General features: G+C 36.7%; 3 protein-coding genes across 4 annotated transcripts; 1 reads left to right on the top strand and 2 right to left on the bottom strand.

Annotated features, from left to right (window-relative positions):
• Window positions 1-43: 43 nt before the first annotated feature.
• LOC145587376 (uncharacterized) lies at window positions 44-3,758 on the bottom strand. Of its 2 annotated transcripts, none has more exons than XM_081644110.1 (5): window positions 3,600-3,758; window positions 2,054-2,253; window positions 1,180-1,625; window positions 994-1,074; window positions 44-652 (listed from the first exon to the last, which is right to left on the bottom strand). In XM_081644110.1, the coding sequence occupies exons 1-4, from the start codon at window positions 3,697-3,699 to the stop codon at window positions 1,035-1,037; spliced, it is 786 nt and encodes a 261-aa protein (XP_081500236.1). In that variant the 5' UTR covers window positions 3,700-3,758; the 3' UTR covers window positions 44-652; window positions 994-1,034. The 2 variants fall into 2 exon arrangements, with proteins under 2 accessions (XP_081500236.1, XP_081500237.1); XM_081644111.1 differs by having other exon boundaries at window positions 44-585.
• Window positions 3,759-4,777: 1,019 nt separating this feature from the next.
• Window positions 4,778-5,780, top strand: LOC145590220 (uncharacterized). Its single transcript, XM_081646969.1, has 3 exons — window positions 4,778-4,903; window positions 5,075-5,143; window positions 5,334-5,780. Exons 1-3 carry the CDS (start codon window positions 4,778-4,780, stop codon window positions 5,778-5,780), a joined length of 642 nt encoding a protein of 213 aa, XP_081503095.1.
• Window positions 5,781-9,017: 3,237 nt separating this feature from the next.
• On the bottom strand, window positions 9,018-10,378 carry LOC145587375 (peroxisome biogenesis protein 7-like). Its single transcript, XM_081644109.1, has one exon. The coding sequence runs from the start codon at window positions 10,164-10,166 to the stop codon at window positions 9,207-9,209; it is 960 nt and encodes a 319-aa protein (XP_081500235.1). The 5' UTR covers window positions 10,167-10,378; the 3' UTR covers window positions 9,018-9,206.
• Between the last annotated feature and the right edge of the window lie 317 nt (window positions 10,379-10,695).

Genomic DNA, 10,695 nt, shown 5'->3' with positions numbered 1-10,695 from the left:
GGGTTGCTCTCAGAATGATCAACGACAACAGAAACCGTGCAAGTACAAAGATTTGAACAATCATAGACCAGGAACTAAGGATGCTATCCTTTTTGTTATCAGAAGTCTGAAGTCATACAAAGAGTGAAGTAAATTAATGTTTAGAGAAATTTTTCGGTCCAGCAAATCGGAGGATCCAGACAAAGATACGGAGTTCTGCCCTATAACCATGCTATGTTCAATCCTTCAATATGTTCATAATATGAATTAGTACTATAATTGCAGTATGTTCACAACTTCATATATTGAAGTACAATCTGTGAACATGACACTTTCTCTGAGTTAGGTTGGTCACTGCAACTTTGAACTGCTTAGCAGCCACTAGGGTGCATGAAGTGCCTGCTCTTTCTACATTACTTAGTACAAGACTGATGTTCTCTTCTTTGATACTCATCTCTGGACTTCGAATTTTTCTTTGAACCCTATCATGACTTACAGTACCGCTACATGTCTGGCTCCTGGTCCTTGAGTGGATTTTATCTCCCTCAAGTTACCCATTAACAAACACTCCCTTTAACAGTCTATCCATTATTTGTGAAAACCGGCCTGATAAAGAATGTTGATCGAAATGATGAGGAAAGCTGATGACACAGATGCTTCAGTGCACTATGAACTAAAAAATAAGCAGAAGATGGGCATAAGAAATGGGCACAGCATGTACAGCTTCAGATGCTTCAGTGCATTATGTAGTCTAAAGATTAATGAACATTCGTCATTAGAATGCTTACAAATAAACTTTATTCCACCTTACAGCCCTCGGTTTAAAACTTTAAATCCTTAAACCAAAATGTATCTTGTTTAAGGTAGATAAGTTGGCTCAATAAGGTATATGCAAGCAAACGGTTGGTACTCTCTAGCCCAAAAAAGGGTCTTACTGATTTGAGGATATACCTAAAAGCAGCTCATGTATTTTAATGCTATTTCTTAGAAGGGTGAGCAGTGAGCTCCACTAACCTCTTGTAAGGGACATCTCCTCGGGAAACCTAGATAAGCATCTACCTAGTCGCCATGATTTCCTTGACATAATTGCGTATCCTGCAAAGATGACAATATAACAGATTTCAGATAGATCTATGAACAATGAAGCCTCGAAAGAGAAAATGGAACTATGAGATAGATTCAGTAAAAATAAATAGATACCTCCCTCTAGCACTACGAATATTTTCAAGAATTTTCAACTGCTGCACTTTAGTGTTATTGGGTATCTCCTCATTAACTATTACCAAGGCCAAGTCAATTTCAATATTATTTAATTGTTGGTCAAGATCCTCCAAAAAATCAATATAAGATGATGGACCTCTGAAGCTACTAAGCATGTTTGCTTCATTTTCACTGCGGAAGCTTCCGGGAACTTCTTCTGCCTGACTATAAGACGAAATATCTCCTTCCCTTTCAATATCGAGATTTAGTTCTTGGTCTTCACTAAATTCAGATCGGTAGAAGGTCGTATGGCTGTCATTATCTAAAGTCGTCCTGTAATCTTGTGTCGGAGAAATAATCCGTACAAGATCTCCAGCATCATCCCCATTAATATCAAGATCTGATGCTGCATTTCTGACTAATTGCGCTTCTTTGATAGATATTGCCTAGAAAGCAATAAAACTGTCATTGGTATGGGAACACAGAGGGCTACATTTGTAAAACAAGAAACCAGAAAGAGCCATTAGGATCACTTGAGAGAGCCCTAAACAGCTACTAAAGGAGAAAATCCTAAGCAGTCATAAAATGAAGGAAAGCCATAAACAGTTGCGAGACTTGCGACCAATAGGACAACTTTACTTTGCACTGCATTTCAACAGTTGGCATGCCATAAATGCAGGTGATATGAATTTTTCAGAACACAAAAGCACAGACATGGGCTTTATGTCAAACTAACTCTAGTGAATCCAAGAAAATTTTACTTGAATTATGACTAGTTAACCAACTTCAACCAAATCATCATAGACTGCATGTGGGATAAAAATATTAAGACACCAAAACACAAATTACGTAAGTCTCTTGTTCTATTCTGTACCTCATTAAGTTTTGCTGCAAGCTCGTCAAGCAATTCTACACGACCTTTTGACTTCTCTAAAGCTGACATAATTTTCTTCTTTTGGAAAAGAAGCTCCCTAGCATCATCATCTTTTCCCTTGCGTACACTTACAGCTGCTTGCCGGCATAAGTTTTCAGCTGCTTCTGACAGCCGTAGGAGCCTGAATCTTGCATTATTAGCTGAACAAACTCTAACAGATCCTTGTCACTGTATGTCATGTTTTGTTATTAACTAATTGCACTCTTAGATTCATAAATATCTATGCTGAAACGTTTAAAAAAAAATCAAGCAGTTTCTTATTCTCATTTCATAGAAGCTTTCACCATTTTTGAACAGGTTTCACTATAACATAAATGCGGTTGTCGTTGTTCCATTAAGCTTTAAGCAAAGCCAGCATAAAAATGATCACGTTCGATGAGCTCTTTATACAGCAATAAACCCTTAGAATTGTAATACTTTATGGCAACGTGGTCACTATCCCATCAAAACCATGTAGCATCTCCCACTTTTTTCCTATGTTCATACAGTTTGATTCCGTGTTTGAAATTTAAAATCCAAAAATTGAAATTAAGATGACATGAATGGATCCAAAACAATTCTTATTAATAGAGTATCTTAAAGTCTCTTTAAAAATCAGTTCATTAGCCTACTCGAACTATCAAAGCTAAAGATTTGATGTAAAAAAAACCAAGAAAGACAAAGGAAAATTGAATCTAGCTAAAACCTCTACCCACTAACAAAATCCATCACAAAATATCATAGTAGCATAGTCATCGAAAGGGTCTTGTCATCTCTTGTGCCCAAACATATCATCACTACAGACTGTATAGAGAATTTGCAGCGGCGAAGATCAAAAGCTCCTCACTTAACATCGCTGAATGTACTAGACCCACATATTGGGACTCGTGCTGTTGAATCCATTTCTTCACTAGATGTCTATACAATTTCATTCCTAGTTGCATCTCGTTGAAATCAATTTCTAGCAAGTTCTCAAGTCAAATTAATTACCAGTACAAAGCAACAAATATGCCAAAAATCTCTACCCACTAATAAAATCCATCACCAAATTGTTAGCACACTCGTGCTCGTGTACGTGCTTGCAATTTCCAGCAAGATCTCAAGTCAAATTAACTACAAAGCAACAAATATGCTAAAACATCTACCCACTAACAAAATCCATCACAAAATTGTTAGCACACCTGTGCTTGGGATCAAGCGCGCTCACACACGCATAAAAAAACTCTCCCAAAACACATTCATTAAAAGCCTAATAACCCATCATCAGCATATCCCACACCAAAAAAAAAAAAAAAAAAAGTATGACAATCATCAAATATAGGATGAAAACCACAAATTTAAGGGTTTGAAGCTTTAGGAAAAAAATAAAGATCGTATCTTATAAATTGGGTTGCTAACATAGAATTCCAATGACCAATTAAGAAACATGAATCAACAAATCTTCCACAAACGAAATTGAAGAAGGTATAAAATCGAAAAATGTAAAAGTGAGGAAGAAAGGTGCGACCTTTTCTTCGAGTAATGTGAGCTTCGGAGTGAAGTTGATCGAGTTGAGAGCGTAAGTGGTCAGTGTTGACGGGTGAAGCTGAGCACATTGCTATCATCATCGCTTCTCTCTCTCTAATCTCCTCCCCTCTGCACTTTGGCTTTTTCAACTACGGATACGGAGTAATATCTTCCGTTTTTTTTAGTTGACATGTATTTGTTTTTAGAAAAAATATTTAGTTAATACGTTTATTTTTTTGATATGTTTTATACCTTGTATTTACTAGTATCCTACTTTTGCTTTATTATGTTTTTTCATCTTTTTGTTTTTGCCTTAGCCTAGTAACTAGTTAGTGATTATTGGAAAAAAAAAAAAATTAGTGAAAAAAAACAAAAATGTAAATTGATATAGTAAATAATAACACTCGAATATGATATTTTTCTTTTGTTCATACTAGTTAAATTCTCATGCAATACACGTATTTTACTAAATTATATAGTGAAGTACTTGTATAACATTAATTCCTGTGCAATAGATGCATGATTGTTTAATACGGAGTAATTAAAATACAAAAAAATTATAAAACGACATAAAAAAATAAGGACTCGTCACCAATTATTAGAAAGTATGAAGTATATAATTAAAATTAACCACATATAATAGTTATAATGAACAATTAATATTTTAGAAAGTTTAGTTTAAATTTTATGTAAAGCAAATCTCATTATTGAGATGCAATAATCCTCATTATGGTAAGATTTATTTTATTTTTTTTAAAGTAAATACTTTTGGAGGGAAAATACTCAATACAATACTGCCAAGTGTCATTTTAAGTTCGCTTTTAGTAATATGTAATACGAAGTAGATAGATAGATTAAGATTTTAAAATGAGCAAAGAAAAATTAAACAAGTAGAAAACACAGGTCCACCTTCCAAACAAGTGTATATAATTGTTTTTTTTAGCCAAGAGATTCAGCTTCTTGAATTCAGAGTACCCTTGAATATGGATTTGCTTCCAGAAAATGGTCATTTTAGGATGATCCTCTAACTATTAAAATTATGACATATTAGTAATCGTTAATCAAGTCTATAGTACGGAGTATTTGACATGATTGAATTTGATGTTTCGTTACTTGTCCGTGTTTTGTACTTGCACAATCGAGGGGGGCTGCAGTTTTCAGAATGACTTTGGCAGCGGAATGAAGAATCCAAGCAGGAAATCATCGGCTGTATCCATTAAAGTTCAAACCAGAAATCCGATTGGTGTCCGTTTCAATTCAAGAAGATCCTCCTGTTTTAACCGAGCTTCAGGTTACAAACCAAAGGTTACACAATTTTTGTTTTAACCCAGCTGCAATGCTGCATACCTATGCTTATACCACCATGCTGAAAATGAATGTCGACTTTTGTGTCATTCCAGTGCTTCATTATGTTTTACTAATCCAAAATGGTTTCTAATATTGCCTTCTATATTAAGCACTGAAAATCTTGCTTAGTGTTGCACTCAGAATAAACACGAAGATTTGGTTGATAGCACACCAGAACAGTGCAAAATCGAAAATAAGGTATCAGAACAAAATAGAGCAATGACGTGAACATGACAGAGGGCATTGGCATATGCCTTCTCTCAACAGGTACACTGCCTTTAAAAAATATGTATTTCTATGCACGATTGCCCATCTCATACTAATCTATACATCAAGGAGATGCATGAAGATTATGGAAATTTAATGATTAAGAGGACAGTGGGTGCAGGGATACAGAGGAAAGAATACATGTCCTGTATCTGAACAAGTTCTGACAGTCTATCACTTTATCCTTCAACAAGAACAATTTGATCTGGTAACATTCATTCAGTTAAAAATCTGCTCAAAGAAGCATAAAAATTCTGAGGGCATTGAACCAAACATGGGCTGGAGCTGGCTTGAACAACGGATGGTCACTCGCCAAATAGAAGTTTCCCCAATGGAAGACAGCTCCTGCAAGCAGCTGTTCAACAATGGAGAAGCAACTACTATGAAAACACAACCTTTACCGAGGAATAAGTTTCTAGACCTGCCATTCGACGAAAAAAGAGTGCTGTACTGCTGTGGTTCTAATGTGGTACCTGTTCAAGTTGACTATTCACCAAATTCAAAGAAAGAAGATAAGAGTGGCTGTGAGTCATCAAGAAATAAGCTAAATGCTCCAAGAAATTCATGAATGATAAATCATATTAGGTCTCTTTCCAGCAAAAAAAAAAGTGGCAATCACCCCACTGAACCTCTATTTCCCCAAATTCAAGTAGTCTCAGTTGTGCTAATCAAAGGTAAACACCTTAGTTGCATAAGCAGCTGACTAGCTAATAAGATGAACTTCAAAAGTCATGTACACCACCTGAATTAAACAAGTTCAATATCCAGAAACTTTTTCCTTAAATTGAAATTATCTGGTAATAAACAACCACAGTACCACATAAACCACTCAGCAAGACCAAGCTAATTATAAATAGATACAAAGTACGGAGTACTAGTTATACTACTCCCTCCATCCAGTTATACTACTCCCTCCATCCCATTCTTTTCTTCAACTTATTAAACTTTCCCACACATTAGAAAACTATTGAAGACTGAGGAGTAATAATACAGGAGATGCCTCACTAAATGAAACCAGAAAAATAAACAAAAAATGATGATCAGGGTTTACAGCCTTGGCCAAAACCAAGCAAATAAAATCAATATAATACCCAAGGGTTTGAAAAAATAATAAATCAAACCAAGAATCAGCTGACAAGTCTATTGACCCAGTATGTGTTTGCAAGGATGTATAAGTTGAAAGCCAAACTACCCAAGGAGGCTTTCATGTAAGTCAGCAAAGAAACTATTTCACCAATGATCATTAAAGTCAATTAAGCTACCCATTCTCTTCATAGGTTAAAAAAACATACTTGTAGGTTCTAACTTCTTAATATACGAATAAATACCTATGATAAATATCAAGCATAGAAATTAGGAGAAGAAAGACAAATGAGACCTCAAGCTGGTTTTGAAACAGAAATTACTGAACATCTTACAAGCTCCAGATCCACAATTCCATTAAGTTCCTGTCCTCTTTCCTGACAATTAACTATAAACCTATAAGCTATCTTCCTTTACCTAATTACCTGACAATCTCTCCAATGTCATACACTCATACATGTTACTTTTGCAACTAACTGAAAAACCTTAACTAACCTAAATATAGCAACGGAGCCTAATGGTCTTTTTACAACACCCCTTTCTCATTTTCAATCAGAATTGGATGCCTTTTTTGGAGTGCCTTTATAATGAGCTGATGAATGCACTTAACAGCAACTTCAAACTTTCATTTTCTAGACTTTTGACTGAGATGGATATTATCAAACTTCTTCTTGAATCTATCTCAAACCTGATAGAAGATACAATTCATACAAATGGCCAGATATTGGAACCAAACTTCAAAAATTGAATTTCATCCTTTTGTAATCAATGCAATAGTGTGAGCCAAATCTATGTGAACTGGATGCCAGACACGTAGACCAAGGTTTGATACCCTGTGACAGTGGTACTAAAATGGATCCCTAAAAACCAGTCAGCATTTGTTACAACTTACTAGCAAACAACAACCTCCAGCAGCTACTGCTACTCCTAAAGTGGGCTATTTTATTTTAGTGTTCCTTTTTTTCAGGAGGGATTACTATAACTGCCATCTCTACTTACAAATAAGCTAACAACAGCTACCTTTTTTCCACTTTCCAAAGCCAGATAATTCCATCTCTACAACTCAAATACCGAAGAACAAACACACAATTTACTTCAACTGCCCAAAAAAGCCTTGATTTCTTCTGTTTAAAAAGGACAGAGATATCGGGATGTGAGATGAAACAATCCTCCTCCCTCACTCCCCTGAATTTTTGCTATACACAATTTGCCATTATTGATCCCATACATGGTTCTTTACATTCCATTTGTAAATTAATGGATTTCCCCTATGAGAAGGGGCTCAAGTCCACTTATGGGGAATATTCTATCAACCCTTGAGTCCTCAACTAGGGATTTACTCAACAAAATACAGTGATAAAGCCAAATCCCTGAAATCCTAATAATGTACAACGTGTGCACACTCTTATATTGTAAAGAAATATGGCAGGGATGTAGAACGTCAAAACTAGTTCCAAAGGTAAAACAAGTCAAACATATACCTCAGCAACTCTGCATAACAGTAAAGTTTCCCAACATTACATCAACAATTAAGAAAACTAGTGGGGATTGGGGAGTAATAAAACAGGAGAAGTCTCACAAAACGAAACCAGGAAAATAAACAAATAAAATGATGATCAGGGTTTACAGCCTCAGTCAAAACCAAGCAAATATAATCAATATAATTCCAGGATTTTGAGAAAAAACAGTAACCAAGAACTAGCAGATAAGTTCATCGACCCAGTATGTATTTACAAGAATGTATGATAAGTTCAAAGCTAAACTTCCCAAGGAGTCTTTCATGTAAGTCAGCAAAGGAACTATTTCACTAGTCACCATTTAAGTCAATTTAGCTACCCAAATTCTACATAGGATAAGAAACATACTACTCTGTAGTAGGTTCTAACCTATAATATATATAATGAATGAAAATACCAAGAACAACACCATCAAGCATAGAAACTTGGAGAAGAAAGAAGATTGAGACATCAAAATGGCTTTGAATTAGAAGGCACTGAACAACTTTAAAACTCCATAGTCACAATTCCATTAAGCTCCTTGCCTCCTCCTAACAATTAATAATAAACCTTTAATATCTTCCTTCACTTGACAATCACTTCGATGTCATACATGTAACTCTTACAACTAACAGAAAAGCCTTCAATTAACTAACCCGATTATTGCAATGCAGCAACACCCTTTCCTCCCTTTTAACTGAGCTAACAACAGCTACCTTCCTTCCACTTCCAAATCCACACAATTCCATCTCTTCAACCCAACTACGGAAGAAAAACACACAAAGTTTCATCCACTGCCCTAAAAAGCCTTAAAATTCTTCTGTTTAATATGGACAGAAGTACCACGTATGTGAGATCAAATGGTCCTCCTTCGAATCTTTGCTATATACAATTTACTATTATTGATCCAGCTCTACGTAAAATGCAATATAATGGATTTCACTTAGGAGAGGGGGCGCAAGTCTACTTATGAAGAATATTCTATAAACCCTGAATCCTAATAATGTGCAGCCTGTGCACATTCTTAAATTGATAAAGAATATGGCAAGGATAAAGATTGTCCAAACTAGTTCCTAAGGTACAGCAAGTAAAATTTATAACTTGACAATTCAGCATAACAATAAAGATTCCCAACATTACATAAACAATTACTCATAGCAATTTATAAAATTTTCGGGACAATCACAGCTTACGTTTCTATTTGCATCCATATACACAGCATCAAATATAACAAAGGTCATTGGACAACCCAAGAAGGGGTGAATGCATAATCAACTCATTCCAATAACATCAAAAAAAAGTTGTGTTACATGATCTTATTAAACACTAAATATATCAACATTTAGACATAAATTCCTCAGCACAAGCAAGTACAACCATACCTCCTCTCTCAAAATCCCCATAAAAAAACAATGCTAAGTGGCTCTAGGATCAGTTCCATGTTGCCAAACATAAACCGTCTCATCCCAACCAGTACTAGCCAACAACCCTTCAACAAGAACACTCATATCAATCCCAACCGCGAATTCAGTATGGTGATCATACTTCCCAATCAAAGCATCCTCCACCATAAAATCCCACATACAAACAGTCATATCATAAGAACAACTCATAACCATATTCCGGTGATGCGGCGAACACTTAACCTTCCTTACAGCATACCCATGACCAGCAAGAACAGCAATGGGAGTCCTGTAACTCCTCACATCCCAAACCCGAACCGTCTTATCAACAGACCCGGTAGCCAGCAAACACTCATCATACTTATTCCAATCACAAGACAAAATCTCATGCTCATGGCCAGGAATGATCATAGTAGAACCCGGCTCACGAACATCCCATACCCGAACTGTGCAATCCCCGGAAGCCGAAGCGAAAACATCGGCATGCCGGGGATTCCAAGCAACAGAGTAAACACAGTAAGCATGTTCTTTAAAGGTGCGCACACTGGTGGGGCGATCGACGGTCCAAAGCTTGATTGTATCATCCCAAGAACCGGAGATGAAGGAGTCACGGCGAGTTGGGTTCCAATCGACGGAATGAACTTCACGGGTGTGTTCAGGGAGAGAGCGAGAAGGGTTTTGTTGAGGGGGTAAAGAGAGGTCGTAGAGCTTGAGGGAGCCGTCGGCAACGGCGGCGACGAGGAGGTTGTCGTGGGATTCGGACCAGGCGACGTCGTAGATGCCGTCGGCGGTGTCGAAGAAGGTGAGTTCGGAGATGGGGGTGGGAGATGGGGTGGGGGAGAGGTCGAGGATGTGGAGGCGGCCATTGCCGAGGATGCCGAAGTTTTGGGAGGTTGCGACGGCTAAGCGGTGTTCGTAGAAGGGGCTGAATTTGACGGAGTAGCCATTGAAGGGGGTTTTGAACACCGGCATGATCGGAAGTTGGTGGTGGAGGTGGTTGGGAGTTGTGGATGTGTGGGGTTAGTCTACTATGGTTGGTTTTGGGGATTAGGATGGTCGTTATTCAACAAATGATGAATAGGGATGTACGGAGTTTAATCTAAACCGCACCAAATCGCAAACTAATTGTATCTTATGGTTTAGCAGGTAGGTTTGGTTTATGATTCAATATTACGGTTAGTTTTGAGAAATTAAGGAGCAAAACAAAAATATTGAGAAGTATATGTGTAGATCTCTTTTAAATCTATCCTTGGCATTATCGTGAAGTTAGTAATACGATGGTATCAAATTCAAGGAAAATGAAGTTTGGATTAGTTAAATTTAGGATATATTCAGTAGCCATAGCCTTGCAGATAGACAATATTATGTTACAAACTAATTAAATTTTGAAATTCAATTCTATATAAACTTAGTTGTTGATAGTGATGTAAATGACTAGGGATGAGCAAAAATTTAGGGTACCCTAACTTGGAACCGGAACCTGTTCGGAACCGCAAGTTGT

This window comes from Chenopodium album, chromosome 17 (assembly GCF_948465745.1).
Source record: "Chenopodium album chromosome 17, dcCheAlbu1.1, whole genome shotgun sequence".
Taxonomy (NCBI): Eukaryota; Viridiplantae; Streptophyta; class Magnoliopsida; order Caryophyllales; family Amaranthaceae; genus Chenopodium; species Chenopodium album.
Note: the sequence above shows the minus strand (reverse complement) of the source record. Positions and strands in the feature narration are given on the sequence as shown.

Bases quoted from the DNA above. Each gene is read 5' to 3' on its own strand.
- LOC145587376 (XM_081644110.1), bottom strand. From the start codon at position 3,699: ATGATGATAGCAATGTGCTCAGCTTCACCCGTCAACACTGACCACTTA. The intron at 1,626-2,053 runs GTACAGAATAGA...ATTGCTTTCTAG, and splicing joins TTGCAGCAAAACTTAATGAG to GCAATATCTATCAAAGAAGC. The intron at 1,075-1,179 runs GTATCTATTTAT...TCATCTTTGCAG, and splicing joins ATTCGTAGTGCTAGAGGGAG to GATACGCAATTATGTCAAGG.
- LOC145590220 (XM_081646969.1), top strand. From the start codon at position 4,778: ATGAAGAATCCAAGCAGGAAATCATCGGCTGTATCCATTAAAGTTCAA. The intron at 4,904-5,074 runs GTTACACAATTT...AATCTTGCTTAG, and splicing joins CTTCAGGTTACAAACCAAAG to TGTTGCACTCAGAATAAACA. The intron at 5,144-5,333 runs GTATCAGAACAA...CAGTGGGTGCAG, and splicing joins AGTGCAAAATCGAAAATAAG to GGATACAGAGGAAAGAATAC.
- LOC145587375 (XM_081644109.1), bottom strand. From the start codon at position 10,166: ATGCCGGTGTTCAAAACCCCCTTCAATGGCTACTCCGTCAAATTCAGC.